Source organism: Strongylocentrotus purpuratus, unplaced genomic scaffold (genome assembly GCF_000002235.5).
Source record: "Strongylocentrotus purpuratus isolate Spur 01 unplaced genomic scaffold, Spur_5.0 spur5_scaffold_20, whole genome shotgun sequence".
NCBI lineage: Eukaryota > Metazoa > Echinodermata > Echinoidea > Camarodonta > Strongylocentrotidae > Strongylocentrotus > Strongylocentrotus purpuratus.
The window spans coordinates 35,952,299-35,972,405 of record NW_022145606.1 but is presented as its reverse complement, the minus strand read 5'-3'; the positions used below and the strand labels follow the sequence as shown (position 1 = coordinate 35,972,405).

The 20,107-nt window shown below is 39.5% G+C and overlaps 1 protein-coding gene across 2 annotated transcripts; it reads left to right on the top strand.

Annotated features, from left to right (window-relative positions):
• The first annotated feature begins 3,025 nt into the window (after nucleotides 1-3,025).
• LOC100892319 lies at nucleotides 3,026-19,562 on the top strand. Of its 2 annotated transcripts, none has more exons than XM_030993310.1 (9): nucleotides 3,026-3,112; nucleotides 6,705-6,878; nucleotides 8,847-9,053; nucleotides 9,972-10,059; nucleotides 11,747-11,962; nucleotides 13,034-14,442; nucleotides 15,479-15,578; nucleotides 17,486-17,644; nucleotides 19,103-19,562. In XM_030993310.1, the coding sequence occupies exons 1-9, from the start codon at nucleotides 3,083-3,085 to the stop codon at nucleotides 19,366-19,368; spliced, it is 2,649 nt and encodes an 882-aa protein (XP_030849170.1). In that variant the 5' UTR covers nucleotides 3,026-3,082; the 3' UTR covers nucleotides 19,369-19,562. The 2 variants fall into 2 exon arrangements, with proteins under 2 accessions (XP_030849170.1, XP_030849171.1); XM_030993311.1 differs by lacking the exon at nucleotides 3,026-3,112 and adding an exon at nucleotides 3,181-3,204.
• Nucleotides 19,563-20,107: the final 545 nt, after the last annotated feature.

Below are 20,107 nucleotides of genomic sequence, written 5' to 3'. Positions count from 1 at the left end.
ATTCTGTTTCTGTATTTTTCTGCTTTCATACAAATAAACTTATTACAAGGGTTACTGGATTGTCTTTTAAATAATCTAACAAAAATTGCACTGCTCCGCAAGCGAAACGAAGATGAACGCGGTTGATAAAAATAAAAAGTCCAATCTGCTGCTTGCCAGAGCAGATAAAGGTATAATACTACGCGAAAATGAAGATGCTGATAAATCTCATAGACTGTACGGGAACCACTCGGTAGAAAAACGTGTTCTCTTTCTGAAAACTTTTTACTAAACTGTACACAACACTGAAGGAATAAAAACTAGATTTGTAAAAATCATTCAGAAAAATGATTTGTGTCATGGTGGTGGGGCGGGGTCCCGCCCCCCCCCCCCACTCAGTGTTATTTAGGGTACGCATATGCTCGTACCCTCTTTTTGAAAGCACCCCCTATCTGAGGACTGCCATAATTTCCGAACCCCCCTTTCGCGGGCTTTTCGCGGGCTTTTCCTGTCTTGGAGACCCCCCTAAATCAGGAAAAATGCTCAATATGTACCCCCCTAAATTCGGAATAATTTCTCAGGAGTCCACAGAGATGAGAGGAAAAAAAAAGAAAAACACCCCTTTTTTAAAGAAATCTCCGGGTGAAAAGTCAAATACACCCCTTTTTTTACAATTCTCAGGCCGGACTTGTCGCACGAAAAGTACCCCTTTACCGGACATTTTGGCAACACGCATGCGGTTATTCCGACCTCTGAGTGGGGGGGGGGGGGCGGGGGCGGGGTTGTTAAAATTTGCACAACGGCCAGCAGGGCGCGAATTTCAGTTGGCCTCATATCCAACAATATAGTCAGCATCCTGCTACATCTTAACGGTGTAATACCCACCCCCCTCTCCCATATTATCCGATCAAAAGAAAAAGTCGTAACAAATAAGTCATAATCAAACCTAAATGCAAAAGGTTTTATAGGAATTAGGGTGGCCATTTATTGAATGATTTTGACAATGATTTATTCCTAATAGATCCAGATAATAGTATACATTCTCAGATTTTATTAAATGACAATTGGGGAGTGTTCTTGGTTCTTTTTTGCGTGACTGCTAAAGCATGTGTGTGCGACAATGCTAATCAACTATAGGGGACCCACGTCCTTAAGTCATAACTGACAGTAATGGGGATTAATGCCTCATAAAAGGGCACTAATATAGCACATCGACACGGTTTTTGTCCTGGGGACTCACAGTAACTAGGCCATTGCTTAGCCAATGAATCATGACTGTACGCAGCGGGCGCTAGGGTACGTCGACGCCCCCACAAAAAAAGAAAAAACAAATGCAATAATTTTTCAATAATTCATTGCATTTCCCCCCAGTCCCCAACAGGAAAAAAATTCTCTGTAGGGTCGTGCATTATGGTTCAGGGAATGCCCACATAGAAGATTTGTTAATGTTGGGGGTCGGGGCAAAATGCAATGACTTTTTGAAATTATTGCATTTTCTTTGTTTTTGTTTTGTTTATGTGGGGGCGTCGACGTACCCTAGCGCCCGCTGCGTACAGTCATGATTCATTTGCTAAGCAATGGCCTAGTTACTGTGAGCCCCCAGGATCAAAACCGCGTGTCGATGTGCTATATTAGTGCCCTTTTATGAGGTATTAATCCCCATTACTGTCAGTTATGACTTAAGGACGTATATGTCCCCTAGTTGATAAGCATATATAGCACACACATGTTTAGCTGTCACGCAAAACAAACACTCAATAATTATTATTCAGTAAAATCTGAGAATGTATACTATTATCGAGATCTATTAGGATTAAATCTTTGTCAAAATCATTCAAGAAATTGGGGTAAAAATAATTATTCCACCATTATGACCAACAGTATAGTATTATATATGGAAACAATCATACACGGTTAACACAAGTCACAATTTTGATGTGCAAAAAATGGCCAGCCCGGCCACATACGAAAAACTGGGGAACTAGTTATTCTGATAGGTTTGCAACGCTTTCAAGAGGGCATTTTTTTAAATTCAATTAAAGAGGAATTATCTTTCTATGTGCCGGGAAGGGCATTCCGATATTGTGGGCCAGTGAAAGTAATGAACCTGCTGGGAAAAAATTTTGTTTTTGTTTTTGAAGGTGATAAGCAGGCGCGGATCCAGGGGGGGGGGGCTGAGCGGGCCTTGGCCCCCCGGCCAAAAAAAGACGCCCTCCAAAAAAAAAAAAAAAAAAAAAAAATGATGTTGATAATGTTTGTAAAATAATCTCTAAAAAAGTTAATATTGGTATTTTTTCTTGCTCAGGGGGGGGGGGGGGGGGTGTTGAGCGAAATATCAGCCGGCGAGATTTTCAAATTTCAAACAAGAAACAAAAATAAGTGCTCACTATACTCCCCCCCCCTCCCTTGAGCAAAAGAAATATAACAAAATTAGGCCAATTTACATTTTCTAGAGATTATTTTACAAACATTATCAACACGCAGCTTCAATGAAAGTTTATCATTTACAATCTTTCCCAGTAAATTCGTAGAAGACACTTTGTGTATAATAAATTGATAATAATATCAAGTGCAATATTTTCTGCTAAGTTGTCAAATAATACTAATTGAGAAACAATTATTTTTTTTTGGAAATTCATTAACAATTGATTTGCCTTGATCCAGTTTTCCTACCATCCTGGCGCAGATTATGCCTACCTACTTGTATCAACCCTGGCATATCTCGATTTAATCTTATCTTTCCCTTTTCAGATTTTTAACTAGAGTCCATTTTTTTAAGTCAAGAAAAAATGCCCTTTTTTCAGTTTATGTGCCACTGTACATTTGTAATTGAGTCCCTACTCAGAAGCCACAGTTTGATATTACAATTGTATAGAAGACAAAGTGGACTCAGGCATAATATTCAAAGAAAACATCGAGAGGAGGCATGTGCCAGAAAAATGACGACCTCTCTATAAATAAGAGCTCAAATAATTTTCTACCTGATCTAGGTTTTCAGTAATATTTTGTTTCTTTGTACGTCTCTAGAAACATACGCTATTTGACATTTTCGTAGAGGGCAGCATACAAATGGAGACAAATAATCAGTGAAAACAGCAGCTGAATGCTTTGTTCCGTACACAACTTGATGACGGTAAATATTTCACGTTTCTAACTCGAATCATAATAATTTAGGCGTAGTTTGCCCGAAATTGCTATCCTTGATATTAGAAGATCTACTATGAGGTAAAATGAATATTTTGTGATGTTTGATCGTGTGACGATCGTAATGTTAATTCTCTGCATCTGACAGTTCAACGAAATGTCAGCATGCGTTAGGCTGTACGTACGCGCACTATTTGCTATAGGCCTAGTCAATGTAATGTATTGGTTTTCATTGTGATATTGGTGACGCTTAAAATTGAGTGCGTGGGACTGCATGCGAAAATAGACCCGCAATTTCACCCTATTGCCCGTATCCTACTATTATAAATATGAATAACTATTTGAGTGTGATATTACATTTCTTCTTGTTCATGTTGTTGAGAGAATTAATTTCAGTAGGGATCATTAAATAAAATAAAATAATGTTTTTAAGTTGAGATGGTGTCTGTCACTGGTCACTTCCAACCCGCAGTCAGTCGTGTTATTTGCGGACTGAATTTGATACTGATTTTGTGGTGATTGTGTTGAGATGGCTGCATTTAATTTACTAGCATTATCTGTCTTAAATAAGGATTGATTGTAAAAACACTTTCTGTTCGTGGGAGCTCTTTTCATGCGTTTGTTATTTTGATGTGTGTAAATTTGATTAACTCAATGGTATTTAAAGTAGAGGTAGGGTGTCTGAACGATTTTTCAATTTTCAATTTGGGATCGTTTTTCATCATTTTTGTTTGATATAAAATAAAAAATGTAATCAGAATAATACCTTTCAAATTTCAAGACTCACCGATGTTTCTATCAAAAGATACAGCCCCTCAAAAATTGTGCAATATTCATAGCATTTTGGTCAGAATTGACAGAAAAGTGGTTCACGCAGAGTTATAATTTCTGCTCAAAAGCTGCACAGCTAATGCACAGCACGATATGCAAAGTGTGGAGCAAGGGTATTTTCAAACTGTTGTAACAAATGATCCCTTGGGACTAGAGAAAAAATAAGTGCATGGATATATTCTTTACAGCTGGCCCAACTTATCCCTCGGGGGAGCAGATCGTGAAATTGGTAAATCTCCGAGTTACCATGGAAACGATGTTTAAATCGCTGTTTTGAGCAAGATATTTTTAAAATTCCGGGGGTGGCCCCCTATGGGGAATATGGAGAAAAACCTGCTCTTTCATATGACACCACATTTATTGAGTTTCACCTTCAGGATCATTTGTTATAAAGGTTTGAATTTAAAATTTTTCATAAAACCATTGACCAATTTTGCTTGGTCGCGCAATGCATGTAGACCACATAGGGATGTGTGCAATCTCTATGGGAAAGATTTTAGCACACAACATCGGGTGCGCGATCAGACACCCTAGTAGAGGTTCATTGATTTTAAATGATCTTATTTGTATCATTGCATAAGGGGAGGTTAGATCAAACAAGCTTATCGAAATTCCCTACTTCGAAACGTTCAAAGCAACGATAATTGTCAATTTTAAAATGATAAAATACCACCCCACTTTCGCACTTGAAGAGCTCTCCAAACACTTGCAAGATTTGTGACGTCACTCAAGGACCCCACTTAGCATAACCAGATGATGTTCCCAAACAGTGCACACATTTTCAGTGCCTGTTTCCTTGTCTGCTTTTCACTTACATGTATTTCTCTTACATGTATCTACTTCACCAGTATCATTGTAATTATTCATCTGTTGCCTCGCTCTAAATTTCTGGTGGAGCGCTCATCGTATATCCCAGATCCTGGGTGGTGCTTGTATCAATTATTGTTGACCTAAAACCTGTGTAAGATTGTCATGTGCAAGCTCCCTGGTTTTGAGCGATAACTTATTTGCCATACTTGTAATTTTCAATGAATATCTATTTTAAAGCTTATCTGCCATAGTTTACAGGAGGGATTAGACCGCTCTGCAAGGTCACTGGACAGGTGGTTATCTCATCAACTCAGCTCTCAGTTAACATAAGAAAAAGAGGATCATGGGGGACCAATGGTCACCGATTAGGCATTGTTTGTTATATAGAGGGCGCAAGTAGCTACCAGTAGTGCAGTGGGCCTTTAAGTACACTTGCATTTTATTGATTTTTTATCAGAGCTCCTTTGCAGTTGACCAGAGCTTTTTTACAGCTTACCCAAGAAAAATTGCCCACCGGTCCCGTGTATTTTATTCACCGATTGAGACAAACCAATTGAGATATCCTCACTCGTGTCGTCCTTCACGACATTTCCAGTTTTCCTTATTTTTTAAAATGTTTATTTTCTTTTTTTTAGTATTTAGCCGAATTGAAATTATATAGCAGAGAAAGTTTTTTAAATTATTTTCATCAGTAAATTAGTTGTTATTTTTATGTTTTGGTCTGTCACCCCAAGGGTAGCCAACAAACAAAGATTCAAGCATGTACAATTGGAACATGGAAGGAGTACAAAGTATGCAAAGCAAACGATTGTGGCTGAGCTCTGGGGCTTGCTCCCAAGGGCTCTAAGGTTCTTGATGCATTCTGATCAATATTTTGAAGCATCCTAATCTTAAACATATTTTATGCCTTATATAATTTATAATTACATTTCGGTTGAGAACAAATTTCTGATTTTCAAACCTGTACAATCAAAGTTAAACAAAATATTGATTGCTGGATTGATTGATTGATTGCGCGTTGATTTCTTCTTAATAGGACATGGAGCAGTCTGCTGTGCGAGCTGAAACAAAGCCACTTGCAGAAGCTGCAAGCACAGGGGCAAGTGTCCCTTGCCAAGGGCTAGTAGATTTGATTGATTAATTGAATGAATGCTGTATTGATTGATTATTTGATTGCACGTTTGACTGTCAAAATAGGAAATGAAGCAATCTGCTGTGCAAAGTGAAGCAAAGCAAATCTCAGAGGCTGCAAGCACAGGGGCAAGTTTCCCTTGCCTGGGGACTAGATTGACTGATTGCTTGTTTGATTGCTTGATTGCTCTTTCGATTGATTCAAATTTTTGATTGCATTTTGTGATTGCTCGTATATTAATTGCTTTGTCTGAATAGGACATGGAGCAGTCTGCTGTGCAAGCTATAGCAAAGCACCTTCCAGAAGCTGCCAGCACAGGGGCTAACGTCCCATGCCTTGGGGCTAGTAGATTGACTGATCGCTTGTTTGATTGCTTGATTGCTTGATTGCTCATTCGATTGATTCAAATTTTTGATTGCTTAAAAGCTGATTGTTTTGTTTCTAAGTAGGACATTGAGCAGTCTGCTGTGCAAGCTGAACCAAAGCATCTCCCATAAACTGCAAGCATTGCCTGGAGCTAGTAAACTGACTAATCGCTTGTTTGATTGATTGATCGATTGATTGATTGCTTGTTTGATTAATCAAATTTTGTATTGCATTTTTTGATTGCTTAAATATTGATTGCTTTCTCTAAATAGGACACGGAGCAGTCTGCTGTACAAGCTGAAGCAAAGCATCTCCCAGAAGCTGCCAGCACAGAGGCGAATGTCCATTGCCTGGGGCTAGTAGATTGACTGATTGCTTGTTTAATTGCATGTTTGATTGATTGAATAATTGATTGCATTTTTTGATTGTTTTGTCTAAATAGGACATGGAGCAGTCTGCTGTGCAAGCTGAAGCAAAGCACCTCCCAGAAGCTGCCAGCACAGGGGCTAATGTCCCATGCCTTGGGTTAGTGGATGCTATCATTATCAAGGAGGAGTCAGAGGGGGGCGTGTGGGACAACAACGGCACCCTGCAGCAACAAACACCCATACAACAGGTACGAGCCTTCACTTTTCACTTGATTGAGTTACAGTGCTACTTCATATGATAGAAAGAATCAGACCCTCAACCAGATAATCTTTAAAGCCCCACTGCACTACTTATAGATACTTGCGCCCTCTATACAGCCAACAATGTCTAAGCGGTACCCGTTGATCCCCCATGATGCCCTTTTTCTTTTGTTTATTGAAAGCTGATTTGATGAGATAACCACCTGCCAGTGACATTGCAGGGAGGTCTAATCCCTCCTGGCCAAACTAGTGCAGAGGGGTTTAAGAAAATTGAATGCAGACAAGTTGTTGAGGCTTCAAGTTTGTAGAAGCTACATGTAATAGTTTTTCAAAGATAAATTTGATAGTCCATAAATGCAAAGTGCGTTTCAGACACACATTTTTTGTTGGGATGTAAAATTGAAGAGATTTTTTTGTTGAGAGAGAGTAGTTGCACTATGTTATACGGGTGCTTTTGTTTTTATTTGTTTTCTTTATATGTCAAGTTTTGGATGCATATTGAGATTTTGTCAGAGTCTGTAAAGCTTTAAATGCTTGTAGAACTGGCAAAACCAGGAACTTTGGTGGATATCTTTAGGGGTCCAGATTTGAAAGAGTTTCTTGTAACCCTGTAAACGATCATCGGATCGGCCGTCGATACCGATCCGATCAGGGGTGATCGGCGAAAAATTTCCGATCGCCGATCAATTAAAATGATCGGAAAAAAATCGGCAATTTTTTTTTTTTTTTTTTTTTTTTTTTTTTTTTTTTTTTATGACGAAAATTTTCAAGTTTTTGGCTGTCAAATGCTCAAAAAAAGTTCATGGCTGGGATTATTTTATCATTTGGAGTTGTTGTAGACAATGATTGTTGATATTTAGTGCCTTTTCATGACTTTGAAATTAATAATATTGGTCTAAGAGCAGAGGCAAAACATGCGGGCCGCCATCTTGGATTATTATGTAGTTTTTTTTTTTTTTTTTAATGACGAAAATTTTCAAGTTTTTGGCTATCAAATGCTCAAAAAAAGTTCATGGCTGGGATTATTTTGTCATTTGGAGTTGTTGTAGACCATGTTTGTTGATATTTAGTGCCTTTTCATGACTTTGAAATTAATAATATTGGTCTAAGAGCAGAGGCAAAACATGCGGGCCGCCATCTTGGATTATAATGTAGGTTTTTTTTTTTTTTTTAATGACGAAAATTTTCAAGTTTTTGGCTATCAAATGCTCAAAAAAAGTTCATGGCTGGGATTATTTTGTCATTTGGAGTTGTTGTAGACCATGTTTGTTGATATTTAGTGCCTTTTCATGACTTTGAAATTAATAATATTGGTCTAAGAGCAGAGGCAAAACATGCGGGCCGCCATCTTGGATTATAATGCATAGAGGTCTACCTACATTATAATCCAAGATGGCGGCCCGCATGTTTTGCCTCTGCTCTTAGACCAATATTTTTAATTTCAAAGTCATGAAAAGGCACAAAATATCAACAAACATGGTCTACAACAACTCCTAATGACAAAATAATCCCAGCCATGAACTTTTTTTGAGCATTTGATAGCCAAAAACTTGAAAAATTTCGTCATTTAAAAAAAAAAAAAAAAAAAAAAAAAAAAAAAAAAAATCGGCCGATTTTTTTTGTCGCTCTTCCGATCCGATACCGATCAAAGGTGCGAGGGTGTCGCTCCGATCTTCCGATCCGATCAGAGCCCCAACTTACAGGGTTAGTTTCTTGTCTATGTAATCTGGGCCCCGTATTATAAAGATTGATTCATTTACTTTCCTTATAAGATGGGTTATCAAACTTACGCTGGATTTGAGGAGATACGCTTGATTTGTCAAAGTTATGCTAGATTCATTAAACTTACGCTTGATCGTAACTCTTTATGATACAGGCCCTGTACATGTATCTTTAGTAGCTTATGGAATACCATCTACTCTCATTCTTAAATATTTCAAATCGGTATCTACTAGGTCCAGATCCAAACCCAGGCCCAGGTCCAGCCCCAGGTGTTCTACCAAGCAGTGACCACAGGCTACCAGCAGCAGCAGCAAACGGTCAAGCAGGCCACTGCGCAGGTGATGGCCGATGTCCAATGGGTCAATACGGCCAGGAACAACCTAGGAGGGACCACTACAGTGACCATTGATCCGCTGGTTTATGAGACTGCTTACCTGCAGGTGATTGAGAGTTTAGGATGAACTATTGACTTCTTCATAAGGATATAGTTAGAAATATAAACCTCTCTTTAGTATACATGTTGAATAAATCTAGTCATCTGATTGGTCAAAATTGGAATCATGATTTTAGCCATGCCCGCCTAACGATCAATAGTTCATGAGAAAGATGTCCGTTGCCTGGGGTAACGGGCCGCATGAATAAATTTTGCTGAAATCTCCATTGGTTTACGTGTAAAAAGTTTCTTTGTGCGAGAGCGGATACAATTCACTGCTTTGTGTGCGATCAGGGGTCATAGCAGGATATAATGTCCCCGAGAGCTTATAGAACAGCCAGGCCTCTCAAAGCAGTTGATATCTCTATGCTATTGCCTTTCCTTGATTTGGTTTGAAACATACTGCTAGGAATAACCTTAGAGGGACCACTACAGTGACTGGTTTATGAAACTGCTTACCTACAAGACAAGGTTTGGGTTATTATTGCATTCACCCCTTTATTACTGTATTACACTTTTCAGATCTTTCATCTGACTCGGAGGAAAATCCAATTTTATCTCTAACCCTAAATACCTGTGATTTCCAAGCATTGTTGTAGTATACCTAACATATTATGAAACCTCTTTACATTACTGATGCATTTTTATAAATAAAGCACTGCTTACATTGAACAAGTATTTTAATAATGTTTTGTAACAGATTAATGTCTATACCAAACTAACCTGAGTGTGGACACGTTTAATTCTTATATGAGTCCTTGGCCATGTATTATAAAGCCTTTTGATTGATCATAAGGTCAATATTGAACGTACCAGTAATAAATCTATGGCTCATCATGTATTGATCAAACATAACATCAGTCATAACTCTTTATAAGATGCGGCACTTGCAATTGTTTTTAAAATCTTGATTTCTTGATTTCAGGCCCAGGCTAACAACGCAGTCAAGACAACAGATGAGAATTCTCTTGAGGAAGAGCATGAGAACGTCATCATTCCTAAATCTAAAAACAGTAAGTTTAAAATATTTCAATTTTACCATGCTGCAAGGTTTATGGATACGTCCATTTTGTTCTCCATATACATGTACATTGCACCCACATGACAATAGGCCTACTTTGAAGCATGCAAAACAGATAATTTTTCTTAGCACTGGTCATAATTTATTCAACTGTTATATTCTTCCTATGAATTTGCTTTTAAAGTCCTATCATAAAACACTTATTTTTCCACATCCATTACCCACTTCCGTTATCCCACCATCAATATTCTTTGATCTAAGATGTACCTATAATTGTTTGTTATGAATGTACTATTTTTAATGACTTTGTAATACTATTGTATTTTGTGCAGTATCCGTGTGTTAATATTTATGTAAATTGCACTCAATTCAGCCGAAAGGCTGCCATGTACAATGTTTTTTATACCACAATAAATAAATAAATAAATAAATATGTACGTAGGTGTTTCAGTTACAACTTTAAGAGGCAAATTTGTCAATGCTCTGTTTTTTGTCCTTGTTCAGTTTGATAAGAATAAAGTTCCATGGTTCCCAATCTTTGAACCCAGTTTGTTTCTTAAGGCTAATCTTGAGCTCTGTTTTGGACGACGTTTGTCGAGAGAACATGGCTATAATAATTCTCGGTTGTTCATCCTGCAGTAGATTGATTGTTTGAACCAGTAAAATAAAAAAAAATCTCACAAAGACTTGCTGAAAATGAACTTCAATAAAAATCACAACTCTCATTTGCACATAGTGACCTGTGTTAAGCACATGGTGTCGTGCTTACTGACCTTGATTTCCTTATCTTTCTGTGCTCATTACTCAGCCCCATTCAGTGTAAGTTTTGTTGGATTCTGTGAGCATTTATTTTCTATCATTACTAGAACTCAAGCTTATCTTTAAGAAGAAGATGTAAGCTTTTCATAATCCAAAAGTCTTGAATATCACAAACCAATTTGGGAGGGAAGAAGTGTATCACCGAAAGGTTTGATGTTCTGATCAAACTCAAGCTTGAGATTGCGCTATATCTCCCATCTCCACATCTCTATGGGTATTTCGGATACAAACAACGGATGCTCGCTGGGGCTTTTTTTTTTTTGGAAGAGCCCCCGTCGACAAAAAATGAATTTGAGCCCTGTGTAGGACAGATTTTTTGCTTTCAAGAAATTTCTCCAATTCGTCTTTCCAAGTCTCCATTGACCTGGGCTCCACTTCACAAAACTTGTTATCAGTGACAAAAAACAGTTTTTGTTACAAGCTAGTGAAATCCTAGCATTGGATTGGTTATCAGCTGATTTGTCACTGATTTTTGTAATTTGTCATAGAAGAAAGGCTTTGTGAAACAGGTCCTTTACCATCCTAAATATTACCCCTAGAATCATTCGTAACATCCTCATTTTTGTAAAATCCAGAGTCTTTTCTTCCTTCTTTGTCAAAGCACACGTTTCAATGCCTGCTTACCTTCAGTGTTCAGAAAAGCGGAATTACAGTACATGTTGGTATGGAGAATTACATTTTGTTAGTTATGCAAACTTGAACTAGTTTTTCAAGGTCATCAGTGATCAGTAAAATTAGCACTTTTTTATGTTGACTGTGATCCTTGTATCTTTGACATCAAGGTTGAATTTTGGAAGAATTTTATCACTTTGTATTTGTACCAGAGCTCATGTTTTTATTTGTCCTTGTCCAATTCCCAGATCTTCAGAACGTCGTCGTCATGTCAACAAATAACTACGAGGATGGGAGGAGAAAGTTTGACAAAAAATATTTCTGCTTGTACTGCGAGAAATCTGTGTCCAAGATGCCCAGGCATCTGGTCAAGCTGCACTACACTGAGGCTGCTGTCATTGACTTTGTACATGAGAAAGACCCTCTCTTAAAAGACGCTAAGCTGGCGAAGTTAAGAAATCTAGGTAAGTTGTGAAAATATTTGATCAGTTAGATATCTCTCTTTAATCAGAAATTATTATTAGAATTGAGTATTAAAATTGTGTGTCCTTCTTCTATTAATGTTTTATCAGTGTATTATGTCGTTTTGTTATCATTGGACATGATATCATTTTGATATAAATAATTTTCCCGTAACTGCAGTCCGAGTTATAGCAGGCTAAGTATTCAATGGATGGAACAATTAAAGTAATTATTGTAATTCACACCATTCAATTATTTGAAAGTTGTGCTGTCCTACTTTGACATAGGGAGCAACTGTCGAATTGCAGGAATTTGATGTTTGTATCTAGTTTGTATGCCTCCATCCACCAAAGGTGGTGCCAGAGGCATTTTTTATTTAATTTTTGTTTAAAATGCACAACTATGTTAATTTCCAAACAATGGCTTTATAGACCTTTAGAAACTATAGCATACCTGCCAACCCTCTCGAATAATCCGGAATATCCTGTTTTTCTGGATTTTTAGGATCCCAAAATGCGGGATATCCCAGATTTTTAAAAATTAATTTTTTTTTTTTTTTTTTTGTGTTGCTTAAGCCAAATTAAGCTTGTTTTATCATATGTCGCGTATTGCGTGCGTTGGAAGGGCTGCATGATTGAGCAGCGAATTTGTATTCGCTTTTTTGCATAGATTTACCGCGTATTGCAAGTTACACTGCCGCTGCATGTGCGAACGCCTGTTAAGGGTACAGATTTCTTATTTTCGAAGACATACCGTGCTAAAAATTCTTAATTCTCATTTTCAAATGTTGGCAGGTATGCCATAGACAAGTGCTTTGAAATAATTACTAAAAATACTGTTAATAACATTAGTTCTTCTCTGTTATGTGTTTCCCCTTAATTTTTTTTACAAATTGCAGATGACAATAATTTGTGTTCTTTTGCCATAGTACAACAGTGTGCTTATGATCCTTCTTGAAAATCCTTTGTTGACGCTTCTTTTTTTAATGGCAGTGTGCTGATGATCCTTCTTGAAAATCTTTTTTTGTTGATTCTTTTTGTTGACGCTTCTTTTTTAATGGTTTCCCATGACAGGTAATCACAGACACAACATGCACGTCCTCCAGAAGGGCAAAGGCAGTCTCATCGTCAAGAAACGCCCCACCCTAGGGGCCGACCCCCGCGAGTACATTCCATGTTCCTACTGCTATGCATACTACGTCAAGCGTGACCTCTGGAAGCACGAATGCCCTCTCAACGGACTCCGTGATAAGGTCAAGGACAAAGGGTTGGGCGTGTCGGACGAGGGCGTGCTGTCCGTCGCGCATCGGGAATGCCCTTTGGAGGAGCTGCGCGGGGACGTGCTCGGAATCAACAAAATGGATGACGTGTCGCACTGTATCAGTTACGATCCGCTCATCCTTGAGATCGCGCAGAAGGAATGTCTGAAGTTGAATCACGATCGCGAAGAGGCGGTCTCGATAAAACTAAGACTGCGTGAGTTGGGTAGACTGCTGTTAGAGCTGAGGTTTGTAAGCGGAGACCCTCTTGCCACGTTGCATACCTTCATCGACCCGGCCAAGTTTCAGAACGTCGTGATCGCCGCAAGGCGGTTGGCGGGGTTCAACCACCGGAGATACAACAACTCGTCACCGAGTCTGAACACTAACGTCGGGTACTCGCTCAAGAAGTGCACGTACATCCTGCAGGCGAAGGCGTCAAGTCTCGGGGACACGCTCGCCTACAAGCGAGCTTCGGAGTTCCACGACATGCTCGAATTCCAGTTCCACGAAGAAACCACCTTGCCGCACTTTGGAAGCATTCTGGATGAAGGGAGAGGAAACCCAAAGTGGTTATCACTCGCACAGGACGTTGCGTGTCTGACGTCGTACCTCAAGCGAATCGCCCATGAACAAATGCGAATGCTGCACACGAACGAAGACATCTACGATGCGTGGCTCAACCTCAGCGAGATCGCCCTCACGCAGGTGATTCTCTTCAATCGACGGCGGCTCGGAAGCATCGCTAAGATGAAGCTCAGCGACTACGCCCGCAAGCACCAACCGCTTCACCCCGATGTCCACGTTGTCTACGACGCCATGAGCCTCTTCGAGAAAGAGCTCTGCAAGAAGCTGACACGCATCGAGGTTATCGGAAAGAAAGGCAAGGTCGTGCCCGTGCTTCTAACGGACGAAATCAAGCTTTGGATCGACATTCTGGTTGCGAAGCGCCACGACGTGGGCATCCCCGACACCAACGAGTACCTCTTCCCGGTAATCCAGCCCGACTCCAGGGTGTCCAACACGGTGAGAGGTCTTGAGTGTCTGCAGAGGTTTGCCTTTGAGTGCGGTGCCAGCAGTCCGGAGAATCTTCAGTGCAAGCAGCTGAAGAACCACATTGCCACACTGAGTCAGATACTGAATCTGAAGGACAATGAGCTATGTATTGTAGCGAGACTTACTGGACATGATGTGAGGATACACGGACCTGATGCTATGCTCCAGGTAAGTTCTGAAATGTAGGAGTACAGTGGAACCTTTTTATAACAAGGACCTTTGAAATTACCTTGTTATATTGGGATTAAAAAGCTAAAGAATATAAAGAGCTGGGATGAGCAAAATCATGTTTATCAGATACCTCGTTATAATGGAGCTCTTTATAATGAGGTTCTACTGTATTTAGCTGCATGTAAATGTAATTAGTTTATCTACAAGGGAACTCTACTCTGGTATAATGTTGGCTGGAATAAATGAAAAAGAGGAAAGAAACAGTCGATCAATATTTTTCTTTTTTGTTAAAGGACAAGAATGTTTTAAAGATCTGATTGACCAAACAGAATTGCCACCTGTCATTTACATTTTTCTATCCCATTCCCGTTTTCTATAAAGAGAAAGTAGAAAGAGGTATTATTAAAACATGTTTGAATGTACTATCCTCTCCGAAATGCATCTACTGTAGATCTTATGTACCTGTACTGCTTCATAATTTGCTTAATTTGACAATTTATATAGAAATAATGATAAATATTCCGTGCTTGTACATGTATAGCCCACAACACATTACCATAAAACGTTCCTATGCGCTTCTAAAGAGCTTTGAAATAAGTATCCTAGCTTTAGCCCCCGCAGCTCTTATCAGTGCACAGTGCATTTCAAAGAATAATCCTACCAGGTACTCATTTGCCTCACCTGGGTCGAGTGTGTCAAATGTAGATTAATGTCTTACCAAAAGAAGTTAAAAGTGTTGTGGCAGGGACTTGAAGCCTGTTACATTGTGGTTCACTGCCCGGAGATTTATCCACTGGTCCCCAACACCTCTCCAATATTTGCCACATTCTATTCAGGTGAGGCAAATGTAGCTTAATGTCTTACCAAAAGATGTTTAGTGTTGTGGCAGGGATTTGAACCCAGTACCTTGTGGTTCACAGCCTGGAGACTTATCCACTGGTCCACAACACCTTTACAAAATCTCCCCTTCGTGTTCTTCATCTCTCCATCTCCACTACCTTGTCTTCTTTTTCTCCTTCCTTCCCACCTTCAGGTGATCAAGCTGTGCAAGGTGCTCATATCAATAGAGAATGGAGACCGGACTAGACTTGTAGCTCAGTCACTAGATGATATCCCTCTCTTCAGAGACGAGGGTAAGTCTATGGATGAAGCAGCCAAAAATGCTTTAAAACTCCTGTTTGATGCAGTCTAAGCAAGCTTAGATGAGGTTTCAGATTTGCCGAATTAAGTGCAGTCTGTCAAAAATATTTGACTGCACTACTGGTAGCTTGTACTTGTGCCCTCTATATAGCAAACGATGCCTAATCGGTACTCGTTGGTCCCCCATGGTCTGCTTTTTCTTATGTTAATTGAGAGCTGATTTGATGAGGTAACCACCTGACGGTGACCACGCAGGGAGGTCTAATCCCTCTTGGCCAAACTAGTGCAGATAGGCTTTAATATTCCTCTGAAAATTGATAATTTTTATGCCTCCGCCACCGAAGGTGGTGCCGGAGGCATCATGTTTTCGGGTTGTCCGTCCGTACGTCCGTCCCGTTTGACCGTTATCACAATATCTCAAGAACCATTTAAGATTTAAACTTAAGACTCGGGAATAGTATTTATCACCATAGGAAGACGATCTGATTAGATTTTGGAGTACGTAGGTCAAAGGTCACAGGTCACAGAGGTCAACTTATAAAATTCCTTGTATTGAGTTTGTTAGCGCGATATCTCAAGAACCATTTGAGATTTAAACTTCAAACTTAAGGATAGTATGTATCACCATAGGAAGACGATCTGATTAGATTTTGGAGCACGTATGTCAAAGGTCAAGGGTCACAGAGGTCAACTTATGAAATTCCATACATTGAGATTGTTATCATGATATCTCAAGAACCACTGGAGATTTAAACTTCAAACTTAGTGATAGTGTGTATCACTATAGGAAAACAATCTGATTACATTTTGGAGCACGTAGGTCAAAGGTCAAGGGTCATAGAGGTCAACTTATGAAATTCCATACATTGAGATTGTTATCATGATATCTCAAGAACCACTGGAGATGTAAAAACTTCAAACTTAAGGATAGTATGTATCTCCATAGGAAGACGATCTGATTAGATTTTGGAGCACGTAGGTCAAAGGTCAAGGGTCACAGAGGTCAACTTATGAAATTCCATACATTGAGATTGTTATCATAATATCTCAAGAACCAATCAATGGATTCCTGCCAAACTTTGGTCATGTATGTAATTAACAGAGCCAATGAACTGATTAGATTTTGGGGTCGAAGGTCACAGGGCTCATGATGTATGCACAAATAGCTTGTGATCGCATTATCATGAGAACCAATAGACAGATTACTATCAAACTCAAGACATGTACATGTATCTTGCAGAGCCAATGAACTGATTAGATTTTAGGGTCATCAGGTCAAAGGTCATGGGGCTCATTATGTATGCCTATAAATAGCTTGTGAGTGCATTATCACTAAAACCGACAGATGGATTACAATCAAACTTGAATTTTTTAAATTGCTCTATGGCGGAGGCATCATTTTCGACTGCGCGCAGTCAAAATTCCATCTAGTTTTCCCTCTGGGGTTCATTCTGTAATTCCATTGTTTCCAAGAGCCCCTCTGTTTCACAACCTTTTTATTATCTTTCACATTGTTTTCTGTTGTACTGTGCTTTTTCGCTGAGCAGCAGTTTCACCTCGACGATAAATTCTATTATGGTAATAGCCATAAAGAATTATCCGCTAAGACCGCTATCCTGATGACGAAAATAGTCAACCTGTTCGAAATGTTGAGCCACTCCTACTACCCATCCTCTACAACAGGCGCTCTAGTTCTCTTTAGAACTATAAGCTCAAGAAAGATTACCAACAGTCCTTTCTCAGGACTACACACACTCTCAAGAAAGAAAGATTACCAACAGTCCTGTTCAAGACTCCCCAATCCTCCCCTCTTTCTCACATGGTGCAACCGTAAGCCTACTGTATATAAATTGAAAGTTATTATTATTATTATAATTATTATTATATATGATCCTTACAGAGATAACCGTTGAATATAACTTCATGGAAGACGGGATCCTGGAGACTCAGATTGGAATCTCTCCGGTTCCAAGCAGCAGAAGGCGTTCAGCAGCGTCACCGAAGAAAGCCCACAAAAAGAAGCATAAGACATCCTCATCAACAAACGCCACTAAATCAAGTAAGTGGGAACAAATGAAAACCAACAAAGAGATATTGCACATGGCAGGGCGTAAACAAATTGCACTGGGGGGGTGTTTCATAAAGCTGTTCGTAAAGTTACGCATGACTTTACGAACGACTTGTATATGAAGTGCCAGATAGGATGCCCACATTTTTTTCTGATATTTCCACTAACCTCAATTAAATTATGGCAAAAAATATTATTTGCATTAAAAATGTTTGTTATGATAAGAATGTTAATCTACATCTGCACAGTTCAACTTAATGAAAAATAATCTATAATGATGGAGCATCCGATTTGTCTTTTCATATACAAGTCGTTCGTAAAGTCATGCGTTACTTTACGAACAGCTTTATGAAACACCCCCCTGATATGATTAGTTATGGAGAGAAAAGTCAAATACTTTGGTCATGTTAAAAGGCACCAAAGCCTCTTAAAGGATGTATTTGAGGGAAGAGTGGAAGGAACTAGACCAAGAGGGAGACCCAGAATCAACTGGGAAGAGAATGTCAAGCACTGGAGTGGACTAAGACTGCAAGAGTGCACCAGAATGGCAGAAGATAGAGTGAAATGGAGAGATTTTGCAATCGACCTCCGAACCGGAGAATACTTAGATAGATAGAGGCAACGAGGTTCAACTACTTAATAAGGATTGCAGTAGTACATGTAGTACAGGGGTTCAACTTTGTGATGAAACAGGGGGTATTGATTTCATGTACAACATATAATGTTAAGTTGAGCAATAAATGTAAATCATCATAAGACTTCAAAATCCAACAGACCCAGTTGGTATCCGGTGTTTGCATCCTCAAACAAAGTAAGTGACAAAGGGGTTCATGTTTCTCAGAAGTTGGTTTCGGTCTGATCTGACCCCAACTTGGGCCTAAGAATAGAATATCATGATTTAGAACACACACGCACACTGAAAATTTATTTTTGTGACCTACGGTATTCTTATTATTTCTTTATTACAACTAAAACTTGAGGTTGGATTTCAGCTACGAATAAAAATATGAACAAATAGATAACAATAGTAGAAATAATATACACAACGTCAAAGAAACTGTTGAGCCTGATAAATAAATATGTGCTACAATCTAATTAAAACACATGATGAAATCAATGGAAGTAAGCTCGTGAGTACAACATTTCATAATTATTGTATATAACACGAGAATGAATCAGGGCGCGCATGTCCACAAATTGAGCAGTCTACAATGAAATTGATAATAACAATGGATAAAAGACTAATTGTTTGTTTTGAGATGACTAGTCACATTCTAAATATCAAGATCATTGATGAATGGAAATACAATGTGGCCCTCACTGTCAAGTGCTAAATCCGGGGACTCCTTTTGTTTGCTTCTCGATGCTGAGATGTATTTCTTTGTCAGGGATCCCAAAACTAAATTTAAACTCTTGCTTCATTTTATGATTTCTTTTCTTTCATTACAGCAGGCACCAAGAAGAGTCGATCCAAATCCTCGTCATCGTCTGACAGCCCGCGCAAGAAGCCTCAGAAGCGCCCTTGGACACCTGACGAGAAGGCTGCAGTCTTTGAGATGTTCCAACACGAGATCCTGCAGAACAAGCTCCCTGGTAAGGGTCCCATACAGCAGCTCTTGGCTCGACAGCCTGTCCTTTGCCATCGGACGTGGAGCAACGTCAAAGACTTCATTAGGAACTACCTTGTCACCAAGTCCAGGCAAGGGCTTTTGTAAAGGATCCCGTTCAGCCGCTCTTGTGCCATGGGACATAGAGCAACGTCAAAGACTTCATTAGGAACTACCTTGTCACCAAGTCCAGGCAAGGGCTTTTGTAAAGGATCCCGTTCAGCCGCTCTTGTGCCATGGGACATAGAGCAACGTCAAAGACTTCATTAGGAACTACCTTGTCAACCAAGTCCAGGCAAGGGCTTTTGTAATAGAACTGTTGATCTCTACCATCATATTTTGTTAAGAAAGCAGCCCTTTCAGCAGCAGTTTTCGGCCCAACAGCCTGTCCTATTTCCTTGGACCAGGAGCACTGTCCTTGGACCAGGAGCAATTTTTAGACTTCATCAAGAGTTACCTGGTCACCCAGTACTGGCAAGACCTTCAGTTGCAGATCTCTGAGTCTGCCCTGCACCGCTGAGCAAGGGTCTCATTCAGACACTCTTGTGCCAGAATGATTCTTTAACAATCTTTCCCTTTTCTGTTTCTGAACCTTCTCTTTAATCAGCAACAGTCAAAGAACTCTGATGAAGAGATGGTTAAAGGTGGTGTAGCATGACGAGACTACGTGTCGTTTCCTTGGCCTGACTCGGGGTCAATCGGGTAACGACTACGGACGACGCAATCGCGTGCATGCAACATATGCCAAACTGAGGTGTGAGGAGAACCATGTAGAGATTAAGTCGCTGACTACTGTTAATCAAGTCCATTCGTTTACGTGCAGTTGTCCAAAAGAAGACGTAGATGG

Bases quoted from the DNA above. Each gene is read 5' to 3' on its own strand.
- LOC100892319 (XM_030993310.1), top strand. From the start codon at position 3,083: ATGCTTTGTTCCGTACACAACTTGATGACG. The intron at 3,113-6,704 runs GTAAATATTTCA...TTGTCTAAATAG, and splicing joins CCGTACACAACTTGATGACG to GACATGGAGCAGTCTGCTGT. The intron at 9,054-9,971 runs GTGATTGAGAGT...TCTTGATTTCAG, and splicing joins ATGAGACTGCTTACCTGCAG to GCCCAGGCTAACAACGCAGT.